The sequence below is a fragment of the Sus scrofa genome, chromosome 18 (assembly GCF_000003025.6).
Source record: "Sus scrofa isolate TJ Tabasco breed Duroc chromosome 18, Sscrofa11.1, whole genome shotgun sequence".
NCBI classification, from domain to species: Eukaryota; Metazoa; Chordata; class Mammalia; order Artiodactyla; family Suidae; genus Sus; species Sus scrofa.
Window position 1 is genome coordinate 29,469,797 of NC_010460.4, and position 24,091 is coordinate 29,493,887.

The window sequence follows — 24,091 nt, forward strand, 5'->3', positions numbered from 1 at the left end:
ATACACTTGTTGCCAAACCCCTTTAAAAGTCTTAGCCTAATGCTTTTATGATAGATATTTTAGCCATGAAATCCATTACACAGTTGTGTCTTTCATGAAAACCTACCTCGTTCACGTCTAGTCAAATGAGAACTGCTGGAAAAAAATATCTGTTTATTATTATGTTAGAAATACAGTAGGAGAGAACAAGACATCTAACCCTTCAGAACTCTCTCCAGCCTGAGGCAGTCACACAGCTGCTATTTCCTCTTTTAATGAGGATTTTTCCCCATTGAAAACAGCTGCCCAAGGCTGATGTTGGCCTGATCCCATTGACTAGATCCCCCCCACCCCCCACTTCTATGTAAAAATTTAAGTCTGTCACTCTACATATATCATCATTTTCTATATAAGGCAGAAGGATTGGGTGATGATTCGAGAAAAGACACTGAGAGTTGTTCAGATGGTGTGCTGACAACAGAAATGGATACCATAAAACCTCTGCTAGACTGACAGGGTTTGAAAGACCAGCTCCAGTTAGCTTTCCCATCCCAGCTGAAATATTAGAGGAGGGCATCTGAGCATTTCCCCCTTAGCGAACAGAGTAATGTTCACTCTTCCATGGGAAAAGGAAGGACGCAATCTTGGACTGCACACCCTTGGACAATACCAACAATGGGCTGGCAAACTCTGAGTTATCCTGAGGGTAGAGCAACTCTGTGGGAAGGAAATGAGTGTCCGGCATAAAGCCATGAAGGCTGGGTCTGGGTAGGGTAGAAATAGCCACAAACATAGCTATTGTCCTTTCACAGGTGAAAATGATTTAAATGATCATGTTTTCACAACCCATTGAAATGATACATGAGAAAGCTAAAACAACAAAAACAGCAACAATAAAAATCTTAAAATTTAAATCAAAATTTGCCTCTTTAGTAAATGTCACAAATACACTACTGAGTGTATTGTAGGCACAACACCTGTCCCTCATAAAATATCACTGCCGTTTCTTATCTGAGTCTTTTGATCAATTAATAAACTGTTTTATTGTCTCACTGGAACTGAACTCTAATCCTACAAGATACGACATTTTATCCTAATACATTCAGAATATATTGGAAAGTGCTCTTCTTTTCCTGAAGCATTTTTCATTGCTCTTTAAGTATAAGATCAGGTAACATATTTGAAACAAAATAACGGGCTTGCAATCCTGAAATCTTTCATGTGTGGAACTGCAAAGAATTTCAGTCACTGAACATCATGTACCTTGAAAAGTAGGTTAACTTTCATTTATTGAAAAGTGAAATTCTATACACATTAGCTGGGTTTTGTGCCTGCAGTGTTTAAGACAGATAAGAAAAAGATGAATAATCTGTCTTATTTTTTGCAGTAAGAACGCTAAGTGTCAGAGTTCCTGCCATGGTGCAGTGGAAATGAATCTGACTAGTATCCATGAGGATACAGGTTCGATCCCTGACCTCACTCAGTGGGTTGAGGATCCAGCATTGCTTTGAGCTGTGGTGTAGGTCACAGACGAGGCTCAGATCTGGCATTGCTGTGGCTGTGGTGTAGGCCAGCGGCTACAGCTCCGACTGGATCCCTGGCCTGGGAACCTCCATATGCCATGGGTGCAGACCTAAAAAGACAAAAATAAATAAATAAATGCTAAATAACATACTCTAGTGCAGCATGAAATCTTCCTAACAACTATGAATCAAAAGGGATTTATGGATTCGGCTGCATGACTTTCTTTCTAACTGCATAGCCCAAGCCTCAATGACTCGTATATGAGGCAACGCAACTTTTTTAAAATTTCCAGCTATAGTGCTGGAGTTAGTGGAGGTGAGATAGGGGGAGATTCAAATATTATGAGAAATTCTCTGGTTTCAGAAAATTCTAAGATATTTACTGTTTCTAACCATTTTAACATAGCTTTCGTTACTAATAAAAGGAGGTACATTGGTTAAAATTAAATGTTTCATTTGTACAGGTTCTCAACCTGCTCTTTATATAAAAATCAGCTTGGTTGTTTTTTGAAATGAAACTGTTGTGATTTAACTGCACACACGCGCTTACACAGACACGCACAAAGACACACACACAGACACACACACACACACGCCTCAGACATTCCCCATATCTCTTTCATGGAATCGCTGAGTTCAGATTTCTGGTGTCTCAAATTGCTATGGCTATGTGTTTTAAAAGTATAAAATTGCATATTGTTTTGAAAGTATAGTAAACTCACAAAGAAAAAGTGCATAAATAATACAGTACAGCTTTATATTTGTTTTCCTCATATTTTCTAGTTTATTCTCTAGCTAATCAAGCTAAGTCTTAATAACTGTGTCACACCTAACAGAAAATGATTTGGTTTAAAAACCCAGTCACCCAGTACAAATCTTTCCCTGAACCGTAGCTAAACGAAAACAGCCATGTGCTTGGGGGCAGTTCCTGTTCTGACTTGTACACTTTGTTTACTTGGGCTTGAACCAGGCGGCCGAGACCTTTACCTTGAATCTTTCACAAGAACCATTTACTAAAGTCCAACCCTTCTGCAGAGAAAATACACACTAGTCCTCACCAAGGAAGTAGCTTCAAGTAAAATGCGTTTGGATCAAGAAAAAAACATTTTTTTTTTAAATTGCCATGGAGATTTTCAGAGTGCCAAACACATGCTTAAAGCAGCAGAGTTAGAGAGGATGGCTGCAACGCCATGGCTAAAGTCCACTGCTAGAAGCTCAGCTCTCTAAATGAGAGTAGAAGGCACTTTTGTCTTGTGTGGGAATGTATCTCCCCAGTGTCTAGAAGAGTGCCAGCTGTGTGGTAGGCACTCAATAAATATTTGCAGAATGAATTAAAGAATGAATGGCTCACAGAGTAGAGAGGCTAGAGTAGTGATCAGTGGTGCCTCTACTTCTCTTCCAGGAACTTTGACAGAAGGTGCACAGCCACCCACATGTGTTGACCATCCACTTGCCTCCCACCTTGCCCTGAGAAGTAACCTCTAGACTCATCAGTGGTGAGACAGCCACCATCCATGTGTCAGAGAGAACGAAACCTCTTGTTTTGCCTGCTCCAGCACAGCTGGGATCTCTAGCTTGCATAGTCCAGTTTAGGGTTCCAGGTTATGCCATGAGTGGATCTCCGTGTGTAGTGGAGGCTCATGTCTAGGCACCTGGTAGATAAAGCAGCTGGTGAGGAACCAGAGAATGAACAGGTTGGAAGGGAACAGGTTCCACTGTGAGGAAATTGGGAGTAGTGTTGCTAACTAGTCACCACTCTTATTCACATAGCACCAAGGCAGAGCAATTGCCCAAGGAGAGTGTGAAGCAAGCACTTTAAATGCAGGGCCCAGAAGCATGTGCCCAAATGCCACCCTAAAGGAAAAACTTGAAGGAAGATGGTGCATGGGCTGATGTTTCAAAGCTAAATGAATACATTAATTTTTGAAAATTTTAATCAGTGGGATTTATGCTTTCCAAAGAACATACACGATGGCTGACAGACTCCTACCTTGTAGACTGTAGGCAGACAGATCTCTTGAGTCCATGTCCCACTGGGGCATTCCTCCAATTGCACACATTTATCCTGGCACCAGCCACACTGTACAAAGGGAGGGGCAGAGAGGCACTGACTGCAGGACTGGAAATGTTCACAGCCCAAGCCGTTCAGCGGGATCTTGGTGATCTGCGAAGACAAGTGATGGAAAGAGCTTCCAGAGGGTTTTTTTGTTGCTTGTTAAATAAAAACTAAATATACCAAATATACATGTAAAGATAATTTTACAGAATGTGACAGATTTCTGCAAATCATGTAATATGCTTAATGATTAAAATAGAAAAACAAATCCCTTCCTTCCCTCTGCTCTTGGGATGTATGTGATAAAAGTTACCATTGCTGTCCAGTGAACATAAGAATTATCATGCAATGCTACAGGTTCTATTTAGTAGGGATATCTTGCTCTCTGAGATAATTTTAAAATAACAAGAGAGTATAATTTAAGCTGCTGGAAAACACATTTGAATCTCTGGGAAATTCTAAGCAAGTTTACACATCATTCTGGCATCAAGATGCACCCCCTTCTCTCGGAGAAAAGGGATTACTGGCCAGCATCAGATTCCAATGTACATTTTGGGATTTATCTGCCTGCTCTAGAATTCTGCCCTTAGGACTATAATTCTCATTCTGTGTGTTTGTTTTTCTCATTGAGAAATACAGGACACAAGGAGAAGTTCACATTATGAAGAGGACCTCCCATAGGTCCAATCTTCCCTGAGTAAAAATTTAACTTGACTTCAGAAGATCTCTGGAACACTCAGGAAAGAACTTGATAGAAGAGAGGTGAAGCCAGATGAAGAGAGAAATTAGAAAGGGCCACACGGGGAGTTCCCTTGTGGCTCAGTGGGTTAAGGAGCTGGCCTTGTCACTGCTGCAGTTTGGGTTGCTGCTGTGTTGTGAGTTCAGACCCTGGCTTGGCTTTCCACATGCCCAGTGTGTGGCCCAAAAGGAAAAAAAAAAAAAAAGGAACAGGTGATGCTGGTTGTAAATATCCACTCAGGAGGAACCACATTCATGGAACCTCCCTGGGGAACAGGGCTTACCTTCTTCCCAGTGACTACCAGGGTATAGCCATTTTGGTTTAGTGGCTCCACGATCACTTCTGGAGATACAGGGTGGGAATCCAGGTGAAAATTCACGTGAGGGGTTGACAATCCTGGTCGAGAAACCACAACCTAAGAAACAAACCAGAAAACACCTTTAGTCCAGCATGCTCAGTTTAAATATACTGTCAGTGAAAAACCCTGGATGATAATGGTAATAACAGATTAGACAAGTTCCTGGGTGTTTGAGCCATAGGCCCAGCAGTTTATCTCACTGTAAATCATATAACATCTTCTAATCTCCTGCCTTGAAGGCAATTCATCTGACACCCCTCCCCAGGGACAGAGTTCCTCCTATGATTTTTGTTTGTTTTTTGTCTTTTTAGGGCCACACCCACGGCACATGGAGGTTCCCAGGCTAGGGGTTCAATCGGAGCTGTTGCTGCCAGCCTATACCACAGCCATAGCAATGCTAGATCTGCGCCACCTCTGTGACCTACACCACAGCTCACAGCAATGCCGGATCCTTAACCCACTGAGCAAGACCAGGGATCGAACCCACAACCTCATGGTTCCAAGTCAGATTCGTTTCCACTGTGCCATGATGGGAACTCCATCTCCAAAGATTTTTTAATGATTTCTAGGGAAGGTGAGCTTCCAGTCCATCAGCCAGCACAGTCAGGGAAATCTTCACTATTGTATTGGAAACCGGAGGAGCCCAAATTCTCCCCAGCACAGAAAAACTCACTTATACTACAAGGATGCTGGATTATTTTTTAATCATCCTCCTGACCCTTTCCACTGGGCAGCTTCTCTTGACGTAATGGAAAGGGTACTGAGTGGGGAGGCTGGAGACTTGGATCTGGTTCCAGCTTTACTACTCTTAAGCCATATTTATAGATCTTTGGAGGTCAAAACAGGCCCTCAGCTAACTTTGAAATTATGTGCTGTCATTTTTTATAAACCACTGTCCCATCATACATTATTATTTTGATGATAAATAAAGTTCTGCTTCTTGGCCTGGCTTTATAATAAGGCCTGATGGTTTTAACAATGCCTTGGAAATGACTGGCGTCATTCTTGCTGTTAGGTATTTCTAATTTGGGATGGTTTTCAGCTATATCATTTCCATTTGCCCAGTTGCTAGAACCCAGTAATAATGAAGTCCAGATATAAAATCCAATTACTAGCTGAGATGAATGCTCAAACTATAGGCGAGTTTAGGAGCACTCAGAGGGACTCTCATTCTCAAATAAGCCAAAAGGTTGTATTTCCATGGGGGTGCAGAAGGCTGAGCATAGCTCTGGGCTTGAAATTGACTTTGTGAAATTGCCTAACTTCCAAACACCCTTTTATTTTTCAGTGAAGGTGTATTTATTTGCTGTGGGTTTGAATCACGTGGGCATCTGTGAGATTAGGATTGAATAACCACTCCTATCTCAGCTTTCTTATCCATGAAATGGGAATGAACTGCTTAGTACTCTATTAAACATAGAACATACAAATGTTCTGGGCAACCAGTGGTAAGTTTTTTCCTTCAGCACAATAAAGGAGTTAAGTAGCTTGACACAAATTGGGGAGATTCCCAAAGTCCCTAATTTGCTCCTAGAGAGGGGATTGTTGATAGAGAACCACCAAACCCACAAAGAGCTATAAAAGTTACACATCATGACGTTTTTTCCTAACATTTGTTCTACCCCAAACACTTTAAAAACAACTCTATTAAGCAGGGTGGCTATATTTGCACAGAAGTTAAGTGATGGATCAAAGGTCATTTAGTCAGGATGGGAAAGGATGGAAACTACTGTTATTCCTAAATTTAGGGCCAAATAGTTTCTTGTGACTTTTGTAGGGAAAGTAAAAGGAAGTTCAATGACCAGTTCTACCTCCCTTTTGGTGCTGGTTACAAGCAGACTATCAGTTAGTCTGCTCTCTGTCTCATCCTGTGCTTTTCACCTCGTTGGCGATTACTCATCCCTTTGAACATTCCTACAGATTTTTGCATTTTCTGTCTGTCTCTTCTGTACCTTCCATTCTATTCAGAATTGCTACATAATAGTCAACTCCTACTACTTTTTTCCCTTCTATCTTTTTGCTCTTTTTACTATCTTTTCCTTTATCTATAATAAGCAATCCCTTCTTAATTAATAGGTCATCATCTTTAACTTTATCAAATATCTGAAGCCCATCCAAACATTCATTTCCCAGAAAGGATTAACCTTTCTTTTTTCATAAAGCTCTTTGTATCTCTGGGATGTGGACAGAGTGATATGATGCATTCCCTGTTAAGACTTTTTGTCTGGAGAACACCATTTATGATGGTAATTGAGCTGGGCATTGTGCTGAGTGCTTTAAACAGATATTTTGTTTACTCACAATAATCCTACAGGGTCAGTATTATTATTTCCTATAAAGAAAATATGACAATTTTAGCTAGAAAGTACAAGAGGCAGGTTTCCAAGGAGCTTTATCTCATGCCAGAATCTGTTTGCTTGACCTCTTCTTAAACACTCAACTGATATACTCTTGGAGAACCAGAGCAAATACCAATAAAAAACTTCACCTCAGAGCTCCCAAGAGCCACTTGTGAGTCAAAGCACTAAAACAAATTTCACAATATATTTGCCTTGCCAAACACTCCTTGTTTCAGTAATCTTGGCTGCACAAGTTAAGTGTGCCTAAGGAGAAAGATTCTGCACCTAGAGTTTTTGATGGCACAGAGGAAATGTTATTAGTATAGATGGCAGCCTCTACTTTTGATCAGGCGCTAGGATGAGTGTCGCTTGGTATAGGAAATGAGGTGAAGCAGAGAAGACAGGGAAGCTGTGTGGAAAAGTGAGATGACTTCTTGGAGTTTTAAGAAGTTGTATCAAAGATGCAAATATCTTTTTAGCTGACCGTTAGCCCTTTCTCTGGAGGGATACCTATTTGCTATAAAATGCCAAGAATGCCTTTCTATCATTAATTCCTCACTTTCTCTTATTGCAAGAATTCTAAATAATTGGGTAAACACTTTCACTCTCAAAATACCCCTGAGTCAATGTTTGCAAGTTCCTTTTTGTTGTTACGGAGATATTTCTAAGGACAACAGAATCCAGCATTTAAATTTATTTCTTATGATAAATCACCTGGCAGCCTTAGGACAATCAGTAAGGAACAGAACTGAGTTTCTACTGTGTTGACCTCTAATCCTTAGTATTTAGATCTCAAAATCTTTTCTTTAATGTTTCTGAAATTGTAAGACTAATATGTTTTAGGGTGAGGAAGTAGGGAGGAATCTGAATTCACTCAATTGTTGTGGCTATAATCTCAAATTATCTGGGAGAGGACATGGGCAAGAAATACATGCACAAATAAAATAAAACCTTGTAACTAGGGCCCTGAATTCATGCCCTGAACAAAGTAATTTTGTGTAATATATCTACAAATACATCATGGCCAGACCTCTTCACCTCACGTATAGAATTTTATTTTTGATTAAACTGTTTTAGAATTTAACTTTATGAAGGATGAATATAATTAAATACGAGATTTTATTTCTCACATAGCATGTGGTTTTCTCCCCATTTTTAAAAATTAGACAATCCAGTGGTTTTTTATGTATACTCACAGATTTGTGCAACCATTACAACTAATTTTGAAATATTTTTATCACTTCAAACAGAAACCTCACACCCCTTTGCCATCATCCACTCCAGACCCTCATACCTTCTACTTCCTGGCAACCATTAATCTACTTTCTATCTTTACAGATTTTTCTATTACGGACATTTCCTATAAATGGAATCCTGAAATATGGGGTTTTTGTGACTGGCTTCTTTCGCTTAGCATGTTTTTAAGATTCATCCATGTTAGAAAGTGTATCAGTACTTCATTCGTTTTTATCGTCAAATAATATTCTTTTGTATCACTATACTATATTTTATTTATCAATTTATCAGTGGATAAACGTTTGAGTGGTTTCTACTTTTTCGCTATTGTGGATAATACCGCTATGAACATCTAAGTATAACTTTTGGTGAGAACATATATTTCCACTTTTCTTCGGTATATACCTAAGAGTGGAATTGTTATGTCTTATGGTAACTCTGTTTAACTTTTTGAGGAGCTGCCAGACCATTTTCTATAAGGGTGCACAATTCTAATTCCAGTTAGCAATGTATGAGGGTTCCTATTTCTCTGCATCCTTACTGACATTTGTTATTTCCCATTTTCGTGATTATAGCTATCCTAGTAGGTGTGAAGTAGTACTTCATTGTGGCTTTGGTTTGGTTCTCTGCCAAAAGTTTCCTTAACTGAAGTAAAAGACAAGTTTACTTCTGGAAGTTCACAGCCTTCCATCCATTCCTCCTGCCTGAGACTGATACTTGGGCATCACCTGCTCAGCCTCCCAACCAGTGCCCTGATGAACATATGTCATGGTCAGACTAGACTTTTGTAAAATAGGGATCTAGAGAGGCTGGAGGTGGGGGAGATATAGAAGGAACAACAATGGATTCTCACTAGGAGAATCAGAATGGGAGATACAGCGCCTTCTCCAGGTGTTACTTTACTTTGAAGATTAAAGTGAATTTTCCTTTTATAAAAAATATGCATTCTGTTTCTAGGCAAATAGAATGGAACCTTTGATATCGTCTAGATTGATTTCTAATTTAAAAGTTAAGAAAAATAGAAATTTATTTTAAGGAATAAGGAAAACTTTATTTTAAATGAAAGATGAGGCAAATTATTAGAGTTTGAGATTCCTTGAGAAAAAACAGGAATTGAGAGAAGAAAATGTGAATAAAGGTGACAACATCATGACTAAATAAACTGGCTTATAACTGGATGTGACCTTACAGGTCCAGGGAGTGAGTCTGCTTTCTCGGTAGTTCCTGATACATACAGATACACTATAGCAGGCCCGAAAGGCATATTTCTTGTTTAGATATAGCAATAAACTGAAATAAGAAGCAACTTAAGCCTTGATGGAGGGATTTTTTTTTAATGTTTCAGATATTTAGACAATCTTCAAGAATTTAATTTGCATTTTCAGGGTACGACTTTTGATGCCTCTTGCTTATTGCTTGGTGCAATAGACAGTTTGTGTCCCTGCAAAATTCATATGTTAAAATCCTAATTCCCAATGTGACTAATCCCCAGTGTGATGGTTTCAGGAAATGAGGTCTTTGGGAGCTGATTAGATCAGGAGGGTGAAGCTCTCATGAATGAGATTAGTGCCCCATAAATGGGATCTCAGAGAACTTGCCCTCTTTCTACTATGTGAGGACACAGCAAGATGATGGCAACCTATGGACCAGGAGGCAGGCCTTTACCAGACACCAGATCTGCTGGCACCTTGATCTTGGACTTCCCAGCTTCCAGAACTGTGAGAAATATATATATTTTTTCTTTTTAGGGCTGTACCTGCAGCATAGGGAAGTTCCCAGGCTAGGGATGGAAGCTGAGCTGCTGGCCTACACCACAGCCACAACAATACTGGATCTGAACTGCATCTGTGGCCTATGTTGCAGCTTGAGGCAACACTGGGTCTTTAATGCACTGATTGAACCTGTGTCCTCATGGATACTAGTTGGATTCTTAACCTGCAGAGCCACAATAGGAACTCCAAAATTTTTTCTTTTTTTTTTAAGCCACCTAGACTATGGTAATTTGTTAGTGGCCCAAACAGAATAAAACACCAGCCATAGGTTTATATCTTAAATATGTGAGAGAAATTGGTATTTGTTTAGAAAGAAATCACATATGAAGAGTTTTGTTTCAACCAAGAATATAAATAGTTTTCTGGGATAGAAAAAAAATGAAACATAATAGGAATATTGGTGCTGACAATTCAAAATTAGAAGTAGTGAGACAAAGTACCAGGTGGCAAAAATTGAATTAAATGAAACTTTACTCTGTTCTTTCACTCTTTCTGGTAAATGGGCATAAGTCCTTCTATATTAGCTTGACACTACAAAGGCCAGGAATGTACAAAAAGTGAAACAATTTTCTTTACTATTCCAATACTGTTGTGTATGAGAGTTTCAACTTTTTGAAATAATCCTTCTATATTAGCTTGACACTACAAAGGCCAGGAATGTACAAAAAGTGAAACAATTTTCTTTACTATTCCAATACTGTTGTGTATGAGAGTTTCAACTTTTTGAAATGAGTCAAGGTGAGTTGAGATGAGTCAATAACAAGACCTTTGTAAAAAATTTCAAAGAGACCTTTGCAAAAAATTTCAAGTATCTAAAAACAAAATAACCTAGCAAATTTGTAAAAATTTTAAAAATCTTATACTTTTAAGTCAATATTCCAAATATAATGACTGTAGTATATTTGATACAGTGTATCTGCCTGAATTTTGAAAAAACTATTGATAAATATATTTCACGTTTTAAAATGTCTCTCCATTTTTTCAAATAAGCACCCAAACATGAAATTCCAGTTATCCCTGCCACCAAAAAATAAAACAAAAACTTAGCATCTTCTCATGGTTTCAAATACTTATGATGTTTTAGATTTCTATGCCTAAAACCGTTTATAAGAAATACGTATTTCAAGAACATGCATTAATTTATTATAGGAGACTATATATGAACTGGGCTTAATTTTTTTGTTATTGGCGTAACTCTGAAATTATTATTTACAATTCATTCTTTTTCACATGAAAGCAATTTCAGAACCCATGATGTATATTTTCTTCTAAAGAAATATACCAAAGCTACCATTCTTTAGGGAATATAACTAACTTGATATACACCTTTAAAAAAAGGCAGATGGTATTTTTATCTGAATATTTTATAAAAGAGACAGATAAACTAGTAATCCCCGAAGAGAAATATTCAAGTTCAAGCTTCATCTGGCTGTTTCCTCCGACACTGATGAATTGATGATCGTGTCTACATTCTCCAAAACAGCAGTAATTCCAAATATAATGTATGCTGCAGGCTTCCAACACAAAGAGTTGGCATACCATGATGGTGGCACAGGAACTGAAGAAATTTGGAGACAGGAGGTCAGTAGATGGACTGATTCTTCTTACTGGAAGTGAGTAATTATTCTCAAGTTCACTGATTACTAATGGAAGTAGTGGTCAAAGTAATGATCATCTAAGGATATCTTTTCAGGAGATCCCTTCCTCTTGAAGTTTCTTGCTTAAGAACAACTGGTCCAGTTAAGAGGCACAAGAGAAAAGGGGTTATGGGTGGTAAAAGCACCAGGGAATTAGGAGAGGGATGGGAGAAGAGCAAGGATGATGCCAAAGAAGTTAATGATATCTGTGATAGCACTCAGGCAATGGCCAGTGTAAATAGACAAGGTAGCTGCTCCATGACTGTAGAGCTGAGTTTAAGACAAATCTTGAAAGTGCCTCCCAACCCCCATTCCACCCCCACCTACTCACTCTCCCTGGCCTGACAGTCATGCACAAATATTTTAATAGCAATGCCTTGCATCTAGAGATTAAAGGCCTTATATAAGTGCTGTAAAAAAAAAATCAAGCAAGTATTGTTTTTGGATGTAGATTAGACGAGGAGCTCAGAGGGGAGATGTAGGCAATCCCTGTGATTAGTCCTGTGATCTTCATGAGTATCCTGCTTCCCCCTCCCAAGTAGTCCTGCACACTGAGTCCATGTTCCCCAGCCTTACTCTCCTCTACATCCCCTCCCCCTCCAAATTTTGTAAGAAGAAGCATTCTTACTATTTATTTATACTATTTCAAACACTGTTTACCATATTATTTTACTTCAAAGCACCCCAAGAGAGTGATCACATAAATAAAAACTGTTTTTCGAATCTATGTCTTTATTGACATGGCTCTACAGATAGACTTGAATACATGTACCCATCAGTGTATTTACTCAGAGCTGCACCCGTATGGGATGTTACACGTTTAAATGTTAGAAACATGTCAAAAATGTCTTCTCTTCCATACATATAATATTGTTAGCTAAACAATATAATTCTTTCTAATCAAATAACCACTGTGAAATACCTGATTCACTTTGCACCCAACAGCTGGGGCTGAAGCTTGTATTCCCAGCCAGAGCTGAATATAAGCACAATAGGAGAGGCAGAAACAGCTGCAAACTCTTGGGAGAAAACATTTGCAAAGTAATTTTGCCTTTAGGCTTCAGGGTAGGAAGGAAGTAAAATCATTTTTCTGTTCCTTTTCAAGTATGGCAGCTGTCTTTGGGAAAAAAAAAATTATGTCCATTCTATTTTGTAACAGAAACTTCACAGCATTATTAAAACCTGGGTTGTGGAAACTTAGGCTTGGCCACAGATTTAGCACTTCAGTGCAGTCAAAACATTTACAAAACTTGGTAGGTTACTGCTCAGATAGATTAAGCTGGATGGTCCCCAAGTTTCTGCTGCACTCCTAAGTCTGCCTCCAGCATTATTTGCTATAAACAAACTGGATTTCAGTGATGTTCATTCTTTGATCCTTCAAATGGTTTGGGTTTATTTACATAAAATTGTACTGAATGGAATTCTCTTGGGCAAGTGTCAGAGAAATAGATTCTCCCTCCATGGTTCTCAGTAGCTCTTTGTCTTTTATGTCTTTGTCTCCTCAACTCTTGGTATCAGGTACATGTTTTTGTCTCCCATATGCAAATTTTAGCTCCTCAGAGTCAGGTTCTGTGTCACTGTTTCCTTTGACTTATCTGCCTAGTAAAGCAAAATTATTACGTTCCTGATATATAGTTGATGAATTATGAGCCACTTGGTTTTAAAAAAATTTAGGGATATCAGTGCTTTTCATAAAATAAATATCTACTTATATATTTATTTTCATCTTTGGTGTTATGGATGCACAGGTATATGTTTTGAAAATGCTAGGAGACAGGAATAAAACATTTACTACAGCATTTCTATTATAATGAAACTGATGTATATTGTTAACATATCATTTGGGTTGTGCAATCTGTCACACAGCAGAATTTACTCAGTTATTAAAGCAATTTATCTAAAAATGAAATTTTATTAGAACTTTAAAATCTGGAAATAGTCCAGAAACCTTACGATTTAAAAAAGTGTCAGAACTAAAGTGACTATAAAAAGCTTATTAATATGAAACTGGATTGGCAAAGTAATAGACAATTAAGAAAAAAAGAAAAGCAGAAAAAAGATAAAGGGAAGCAAAGCAATACAGTGAACAGAGTATGAATGCAATAGATGCTCACTTCTCTCAACTTCATATTTTTTTTGAATTCTATAGAATAATACCAATGTAAACTAAAAACAAATGTAAACACCACATTATATGACATGTTTTACAAGGATAATAGATATGACTGTATTTCAAATATGTTAGCCTGCTTGTGTGCAGGGCATCTCTCCTGCACATTCCGAGAAGTTGAGGACAGAATTAAATGGTCTGAAGTGTGTAAATAACAACACTGGGCTGGTAGAGAGGGAAAGGGGAGAAAAAGAGTAGTTAAGTGTGAAGCAGTGGGAGGAGGGGAAACTAAGTGTGGGACCATCTAGACGACAGGATCTATGTGATTCATTTTGAGGTGAGAATGCTTTATTTGCATGTTTTATGACTTTGAAAAAAATTCTACCAGGTCCACTAGTACAAAAAAAAATATTGCAATGATCAGCATCTGACTCCTATAAAGACAGCAGTTATTTTAAAAAATATGTTTTGTTAAAGAATACAGGTAGAGAATGTGCGATGAAGAAGTCATAGGAAAGCATCATCATCCTAATGTTTACTAGAAGTCATTGTCTGACAAGGATGTTAATTATGTTAGATGATTAAGAAATAAACATTCTCTTTAAAAGAAATTTCTAGTCTTTGTAGAAAGTCAACATTTCCATAGCTACCACTGTCATTATGCATTAACCAAGAATCTATTAATGAACTCATTTTGAAAGCACTACCAATAACTATTAAAGCAGTAAAACAGACTCAATACAAGAGGATTTTAATTTCTGCAAAGTGCCAGGGTTCCTGTATCTAGGAAGCACTTTAACTGCAAATTTGAAATGTGAACTTTCATTGTATGGAAATACTGTTGCTATCCATTAAAAGCATTTCTTAACAAAATCCAGATCTTTTCCCCCCCAGTGTTTGCACTTCTTTGTGTCTGACCCCATCATTTTGCAGAATCAGGAGAGCTGGAGTTACAATGGGATTTTGATGATAACGTCCCTTCCTAACTCCTGCCAATATTTCTCAATGATGTGAATGTTTCTTCTCATGGAGACGCACAGTTCACACAATAGCTTTCCTTTGATCTGTGGCTTCCCTTGAAATAGGAAAACATCGCCTGGAAGTGCTTTAATTGTTTCATTTTATTTTTCCAATCATGTGATAGAAATCATGAATAGGAAAAAAAAAAAAAGACCAAAAAAAAAAAAAAAAAAAAAAAAACCCACCACCAAACCATTCCAGGCAAGAAAACTAAAGCAACCACATTTAAACTGAATGCTTTGAGAATTTAACAAAAATAGGCCATGCACTTCATAAAAAGTGGATCAGACTTCATCGTTTTGCTTTCAGTCTGTGTGTCTAGCTTCTACTGTGATTTTCACTTGACAGTATTTGCAAACCCCTCACTGCAAAAACAAGCAAATTAACTGTGTAACACTGGACAAAGCAGACCCAGCCATTCTCAGAAAGTATGTACCTGCATGAATCGACCCTCTGACGTCCCGAGGTTAGCGATGGTGAGGTCTCCTTTAATGAAGGTGGATATGGATGTTAAGAGGACTTGGTTGAACTGGCCCATGAATAAGTCAATTCGCTGCAAAGCTGTGGTAAACTCTGTTCGATATTCATCACTGCGCACTTCACAGCCTGATGAATTTCTCAAAAGTGTCTGGAATAAAATATGATCATAGAATTAATGTGAATCCAGATATGAGCAAGATGTTAAGAAACTTTTTGGTGTGTCTTTTCAGAGCTTGGAAGGGGATAGCAAGGAGAATCATGCAAATAGACAAATAGCCCCAGAGAGGCAGAAACAATTCTAGTGACCTAAATGGCTCCAGTATTGATAGGTGCTGTTGTGTACATGTGGACTCTAACTCCAGGGGCAAATCTTACCATTACAGTTTGTACCGTGGTTTGATATGTACGTACATAAAAATGGAACTTAGCTGGTGTCAGTAAAAGAAAAACAAAACTATGAATGTCTCAGCCCTGGATATAAAAGTAATGCTTCTAGCAGGCAAGCCCAATGAAATGAATTGCAGCTAGAATAATCATAAATGTTAGACTCACACTGGGACATTATATTTTAAAATTTGTGTCATTGTGCATTTGTGTGCCCTGGGGTGGCAGGGAGTAATGCTTGACAGATAGCCCATGAGAAGGCAGCAGTGCATGGACCCCAGACCCAGGTGCCTGGATCAAATCCTGGGCCCTAATGGTTATTTGTTTTATGTAATTTCTCTAATCTCTCTGTGTTTGTGAAATTCATGTTATCGCTGTTTAGTTCCCCTATTTGTAAAGTTGAGAGAATTACAGAAATGTACCTGCCTTACAGAGCTATTGTAAAGATTAAATAAGCTAACTTATAGAAATCTCTTACAATAGAACCCAGTACACAGAGAACACAGAGTATTTGTCCTCATTATGGTGAAGAGCTTAAAAAATGTAAGTGTTGTACATCAAATGCCTTAATAACCAGGTTACAAAAAGACAATTACCACCCAATGAAGTATTTATCTTTTAGCTTTAACTTCAAATGAAAAGATTTAAAAAATATTGTTCACTAATACATGACAATTAAGCACTGTGGATTCCTCCCTTCATCTTGGCATTTCAGTCTCCTGGTTCTCCTTCTACTGCTTCTCAGACTGTAACTTCTGTCGCCTTTGAAGGACCATCCATGCTTGCCCATCAATATTAGGGTTCTCAAGGTTCCATCCTAGGGCTGTTCTTCTGCTCACTCTTTATCCTCTCTCCCAAATACATCTCAGTTTTTTTCTGTGATGTCTATTACTATTTAGTTGACACACACATTTGTACCTCCAGGCTACTTTGCTTCTCTGAGCTGACTGTGCATTTATCAAATGGCCTATGAAATCTGTACTCAGATCTCTCAAAGACCTCAGGCTCAACATGACCTAAGTGGAAACCAAATCACTTTGTAAATTAATTATGGGTAGATACAGAATGAATGTGAAGATATGAACCAATATTATTAAAGCTCTTTTTTTTTTTTTTTGGAATGGGGGTAGTTTAAGAGTTTATGAGGGACAAATGGAGTGAGCAGCTCCTCACAAGATAATTGCAAATTGGAAAGTTTGGGGCAGATAATGGGGGTAGGGGCAAGAAGATGTATAAGGAAAACAAGTCTAACTTGGAAGAAAAAGACAGAAGCTCATTTTTACACATCTTTGTGTGTAGTTAAAAATCCAGGAAAATGACTTGAAGATTTGAGATTTTCTATTATTGTCCTCCTATATTTGTAATAGTCAGAAAGTCATTAGCGTATATTTCAAACCAACTTAGTATTTAAGAACAAACTGAAATAAAAAAATTGTTATCCTTATGTAAAATAACTTTACTCCTTAATGTCAAACTTCTGTCAGATAGAATGCAAAGTTCTTATATCTATTAACTTTTATGGTTAAATGTTACTTAAAAAGCTGTTTTATATAGCAACAATTACTTCTTCATTTTAAATGGTGAGATGTTAGCTAACAGATAGTCTCTGAGATGCTAAACCCACTGACATAATATATGTTCTAGTTCCAGACATTTTTTGATATATTAATGAGTGCTATTTCACTATTTAATTAGAAGCTTTTCTTTGCTAAAGTGCTATAGATTGCTTTGAGGAGTAGTAGATAACTGAGATGTACCATCAATTCAATAGTAACCAATTAACTGGTAATTAAATTTCCATTGGTGATCAATCATCCATTTCACAGAGAGAGACAGAACTAGGGAAGCTTCTTAAATGAGAAAAGGCCAGTTTTAAATCAAAGGCCTTCTCAAGTGTTCCATTATAGTGGTGGCTGCTCTTCAGAGTCAGCTGCTGTGATTTTGTTTCTTGCTTATTTTTACCTTTTTTTTTTTTTTTTTCCCGGTCTTTTTAGGTCTGCACCTGCAGCATATGGAAGTTCCCAGGCTAGCTGTAGCTGCTGGCCCACACCACAGCCACAGCAACGCAGGATCTGAGCTATGTCTGTGACCTACACCACAGCTTACAGCAACACCGGACCCTTAATCCACTGAGCAAGGCCAGAGATCGAACGTGAGTCCTCATGGATACTAGTCAGATTCATTACCGCTGAGCTACAACAGAAACTCCCTTTTTTTCTATATCTAGGTGGCTTTCTGGGAACTTTAAAGCCTGAGATTTGACCTGGGGTTCAGTGCTGGTGGAGATATGATGAATTCATCAGGATATAAAACAGTTTGCCACATACGGAGAAGACAGGTAAGCTATAAACTAGTAGCAGCCTACTATCAAGAAGAGGCCAGAAATTGTCTCATTCATCTTTTATCCCCACTGTGTATCATGCCTAGCACACAGTAGGTATTTAACCACAGACTGCTGAAATATCAATGCATTTGCAAAATAACCCAGGGATAAAGCCCATCTGCCTACCCAGCTTGCTTTGTGGTCTGCCTTGCTGAATGGAGGAGCTGGAGAATGGAGGTGAGATGCATTTCAGAGTGCATGGAAACCTGCAGGAACTTGCTGATCTTTTCTAAATGGAGAAAGAGCAACAGGACTAGACCTTTAGCTTCTATGTGTCTGTTTTCTCACCTGCAAGGCTTAATAAATGTAGAACTCTGCATCAGTTATGTAAATACTGCATACTTCAAGGCTTCTCTTTGAGGAAATAGTAAGGTCTCTAAATGGTACTTCCTTAAGGACTGACAGGATTTAGTTAAGTCTCTATTTCCCTCCTAAATAAATTCCAAAGTTTAGAAACACTGAACAATGTTGAAATAGGATCTACGGAACTCCTTGATCTTGAACAATTGTGCAATTCGGAGCCCCAAATCAAACATCTTGTCAGGTTCAACTGACATTCAAATTTCATAAGACAGGGACCCAAACTTTTTCCTTTTCTCCACAGCTGAGATCACCAGGAGAGGGGTAGAGGCACTAGTTTCTAGGATAAAGTAACATTCCAGTCAGTGTTCACTTCAGGAGAGGGGACTACTCCTTGTCTCTTCCCTCTGAGAATCCTGATAAATTTGACACCTGGGGTCAGGGTGGTAGGAACTGGCTTACAGAGCCGCATGTTGTCTTTAAGCTTGAATAGTAGAATTTAACTATTTTAGGAAGCCTTGATTTAAGCTCTCAGCATTGCAAAGATAAAGCACTGTGTAAATACAATGAAACAACCATCTGATTCACTGTGTCCCTTACACATAATGAGTGAAAGTATTTGTTGCTCATTTGTGCAGGGAAGATAGAGTGACTTATTCTCACCACTTTACACACAGTTCCTGGGTGTGACATTTGGGGTGGGATTGGATCCAGCTGGAGAACAACTGTAGACCCCTGCCAGGAGTCTCCTTGCCACTCATGTTTCTCTCTCTCTCTCTCTCTTTTTTTTTTTTTTTTTTTTTTTTGCTTTTTCGGGCCAACCCTTTGGCATATGGAGGTTCCCAGGCTAGGGATCACATCAGATCTATAGCTGCAGGGCTACACCATGGCCACAGCAACGTGGGATCTGAACTGCATCTGCGATCTATACCACGGCTCACAGCAACACTGGATCCTTAACTGATCGAGGCCAGGGATTGAACCTGCATCCTCATGGATGCTAGTGAAATTCATTTTTGCTGAGCCACAACAGAAGCACCCACTCATGCTTCTCTTAAAGCCAGGAAGTCTTGTGCTTTGGGGTAAAACTGAACATAGGTGGTTGAAAGCTGTTCTCTAGTACAACACCTGTTTTGGGGGGGCACTGTAGAAGAGTCTACAGAGAAAGTTTCACCCCAGTACCATTTAAGGAGACAGACTAATGCTTTCCCTTTATTAACAAAAGGAGGAAGAAGGAGGAAGGAAAGGAGGGAGGAAATCTTTACCCTGTACCTACATTCTCTAGGCACTGAGTTGGGCATTTTCATGTACAAGCCCTGTGAGGTTTCACCACACTGAGTTTCAGGAGAAGGAGACCCAGGGCAGCCAAGAGTGGCAGCCACAAGTTCATACTGGAACAGGCATTCAAATTTAATTCTCTCTGATTCTCAGGCTCATGAATTGCTTTTGCTACTGCTTACTACTCTGGGCAAAGTTCCAAGAATTGCACAATTACAGAAATGGAAAGGGCCTTAGAGACCATCTTACTCCAGCCTCTCATTTTGTGTGTAAGAAACTGAAAGTCAGGGAAGTTGTAACTCTCAGAGAGTTGGAATCACTTAACAAAAGTTATCATTTAACATGTGAACCCACAACTCTTCCAAGTAGGAAATGTAGATTTACCTTTGATTCCTTTCCTGAGAGAAAGGTTGGAATTAATCATTATTTTCTGGACCATGGCATAGAGATAACTACTAGCATTTTGGGCTGTCCTAATCAGTGTGACTCTCAAATCTACCTCTTTGTCACCTATTTTGGTTAACAAACATTATAGTTTTTCTATTCTGGTAACCTTGACTTTCAATCATCACCAACTCCTCTTTCTCTAGAATCTCTCACATCCAGCAGTTGCTTAGTCTGACTAAACTCTTTCTGCAGTATCTCTCCTTTGCAGCCCTCCAGCCACCCCTGTACCTCTGCCACAGGCTAGGAGTTCCTCACTGGCTTTCATGTCTCTCATTTTATCTGCCTGGCTCTCTTCTAAAGTCTGTGGTAGAAAATTAGTATTTTTTTCCCCATACACACACAATACATACATATATATAGTACACTATTCTTTTATATATATGAATATATCATTATAAAATTTAAAAGAAAACAATGAATAAATGGAAAGTGAGAAAGTGGAGAGAGTCTATTAAGCACTCTCCCAACCCCAACTTCTTGATGTCCTAAGCAGGTTTGAGAAACCTGGCTTTTCTCAGCTCACAGGAGCTCACGATAATGATGTTCACTAAGATCTTTATGGTGGAGTACAGTTTTCAAAGTCCATTATCTCATCTGATCCTGTCAGCAAGGATCAGATGTGAGTTGGTTTTGTTATGATTATCCTATTTCTATAGATGAAGAAATTGAGATTTCAAGGGCTGTCAGTAAGAATCAAGTTGTTGATTTCAAATCCTGGGTTCCTTATACTGCACCACACTACTTATTTGTAAGCTCCTACAGTATTTCTGAGGGTAATCCACACTCTAGGGATAATCTAAGGACCTGGGAGGAAAGAAAAATGAGCATGCCTACAGCGCAGGACTGGTTCTACCCCAGCAAGGATCTGATGAGTCTCATGAATTTAGGCAAATCACTTGATCTCTCTGGGTCTGAATTTTACTTCACTCATTTAACAAACTTTTGTTTATAGTGTGTACAATGTGTCAGACACTGTTATGAACACTTTCTAAATATTACTTCACTGAATCCTCATAACGATCCACCGAAGAAACTAAGGCACTGAAAAGTTAGATGACCAACAGTGGCAGGGCCAGAACTACACCTAGGTTATCTGGCCCTAGGTCTTTACCCATGAACTAGGCTATTTGTTCCTTGACTATAAAGGGAGAAGTTGACAAAACTGATTTCCAAGTTCTCTTCCAGCTCTACCATGCCTACGTCTATGGGTGGATTTCAAAGCTTCCTTTGGGCTTGGAATCACACAACTGCCACCAGGCCACTGTCAGAACAAATGATTGCTCACGATGTTTAAGATGCTATGAGTAATCTCCCCCAACCACCAAAGGCTACTCTAAAACATGAATAAATTCTGGACACATATGCCTCTTCAGTAAGAAGTTTTGAAAAAAGCATTTAACATTTCAAGATTTATTCTCTTCTAAAATAATTGTGTGACATCAACTCTGAGAACCATTGGTAAACATTCTGTTTCGGTGTTTTTTAAAACCTGTTAAAGGTTTATACTGTTATAGGGTTAAATAATAGGAATTACTCCACACTTCATAAGCCTTGAAACAATTCTTTAGTCTTTCTTTACCTTTACATGAGTACTTGCCAGGTTTTTTTAACCTGACTCAGACATATACTGCTTTTTTTTTTTTTCATAAAAAGAAAACTAAAGTGCTTATACCTTAATGTATTTGATTCAAAATGTTTCCCCTAATTAACATTATGATGCATGCAGTGAATATGCAATTACATTTAATTCAGTATAATTAAGGATGTGATATATTTGAAATAGTGATTCTTCTAATTGGTCTTTAGGCCAAATTTAGCTCATCTATAGATAATTTAAATCAGTCTTAGAGATAGATTTTTAAAAATGTACTATCTTTGTAAGACCTTTGCCAGTTCACTTATACAAGTTCTCTTCCCTCCTTGCCCATGACTCAGAAGCAACTTAATATTAACTTTATTCATAATTACACCTTGTACAGATTCTATGGACATGCAATAATGTCCATACATATTTCCAAAGGAAAGTCTCTCCTTGCCTGGGGCTTTTCATACAGTTGGCTAAAAACACAACTGCTTTAATTTCAGGAATTCTACATCATTTATTTCCTAAAATTTCCTTTGTGTGCTCTCTTCCCTTTATTATGAGGGACTGGAAGGTGGGTGGTATAGAGCTCACCACAGGCAGAGGTACAGAGCTGTGAACTTTGGTGTCTGCTTATGTTTCTTTCAGATGACTTCTCTCAGTTCATACTAATATGTCAACACTGAAGCCTGGATTCTCTGTAAAATGCAGAAAAGTCAATCTCTGGTACAGCAGCCCCTTCCCTTTGGGGTCTTTAATGCACGGCCAGACTATTAGGGTTATGCGGTTGAACTCTTAAGAATATGCTACATTGTGTGCTATAAAGAGGATGCCTAATGTTGGGCTCAGTTAAAAAGAGTGGTTTAAAAGATGTGTCCTCAGTATTTCTGCTGCCACAAACTTCCCCTGATGAAGTTATCTTGCCTCATGGCTTCAACAACCTGAGACCTCGGATGGAGTTTTAGCAGGGGAGCAAAATGGGGGAGCAGTTAGAGAAGGGTTGATCATCTCTAGGAAGGAAGAAAAGGCCCCTTCCTGGGCTGTATGTAGTGCCTGAGACAGTCATGAACACAGTATAACCAGGCATATGGCCAGTGAGCTGCTGGCTCAACACTGGTGATTCACGAGGTGATGGATCTGCCTCGTGGTGATGACCTAACTTCAGACACCCAGCCGCATTCTCTCTTCTGAGGCCAGACTAGTCTCTGCAACTGACTTTAGGCCAAGTTTGAATGTGCCATTGATGACACTGAAATTCATCACTTTTTTCTCCAAACTGACTCTTTTCTAGCTTCCTATTTCTATACAGCATTAATATCCACTCTTTCCCTAAATCTGAGGTCTTAGCCATCTTTGACTCTTCTTTTTCCTTTATTGTTTATGTCCACCTATCAATTCTTATAAGTTTTTCTATTGAATTAAAGGAAATCTTGTACTTAGCCTCCTACCATCTTATTTGCTTGATTCCATAAACTCCTTCCTCAAGTCCCCTTGTTAATCATGTGCAGTGGTAATCACACAAGCCTAGTGGAGAAGAACATGGGTTTAGGGATGACCCTGCCCTACTGTTTGTGTGAACTTGGGATACTTAGATCTCCAAGCCTCAGTTCCTTATTTATAAAATGGAAAAACACACACCTATCTAACAGAATTTTTCCGAGGTAGTACTCGCAATATATTAAATGGTCAATTTCTTCATTCAGTCATTCAGAAACACTTATTGAGAATTGCAGTAGGGTGACTAGAGTTCCCCCTAAAGTCATATCCAACTGGAACCTCAAAATGTGACCTTATTTAGAAATGGACCTCTTTTCCTTTTCTTTCTTTTTCTTTTTTTTGGCTCTTTAGGGCTGCATCCACGGCATATGGAGGTTCCCAGGCCACGGGTCACATTGGAGCTACAGCTGTCGACCTACACCACAGCCACAGCAATGCCAGATCCGAGCAGCGTCTGCGACCTACACCACAGCTCACGGCAACACTGGATCCTTAACCCACTGAGTGAGGCCAGGGATCAAATCCGCAACCTCATGGTTCCTGGTCAGATACGTTTCCGCTGTGCCACAATGGGAACTCCCGGAATAGGCCTCTTTTCAAGTAATTAGTTAAGAATCTTGAGATGAAATGGTTCTAATTTAATGTGAGTTCTAAGTTCATTGACTGGTGTCTTCCCAAGAAAGGAGAGGACACAGAGAGATACACAGGGAATATGGCCATGTGAAGACAAAGGCAGAGATTGGAGTTATGCTGCTACAGTCTAAGGAATGCCCAGACTACCAGAACTTAAGAGGGAAGGAAATGTTTTTCCCTAGAACCTTAAGAGGGAGCATGACCTTGACCAACATCTTGATTTTGGACTTTTGGCTTCCAGAACTGTGTGAAAATGAATTTTTGTTGTTTTAAGCCACCAAGATTGTGGTCATTTGTTATGGCAGCTCTAGAAAACTAATACAAAACCATACCATGAT

The 24,091-nt window shown here is 38.7% G+C and overlaps 1 protein-coding gene across 5 annotated transcripts in view; it reads right to left on the reverse strand.

Annotated features, from left to right (window-relative positions):
- The window catches only part of MET (met proto-oncogene (hepatocyte growth factor receptor)), a 115,483-nt gene that overhangs the window by 43,753 nt on the left and 47,639 nt on the right, over positions 1-24,091 (reverse strand). For 4 of the 5 annotated variants that reach the window (XM_021078532.1, XM_021078534.1, XM_021078535.1 and 1 more), the window contains 3 exon segments: positions 15,206-15,397; positions 4,581-4,712; positions 3,493-3,666 (listed from right to left, as the gene is read on the reverse strand). In XM_021078532.1, coding sequence (XP_020934191.1) covers positions 3,493-3,666; positions 4,581-4,712; positions 15,206-15,397 — 498 coding nt within the window. 5 annotated transcript variants of the gene reach the window in all.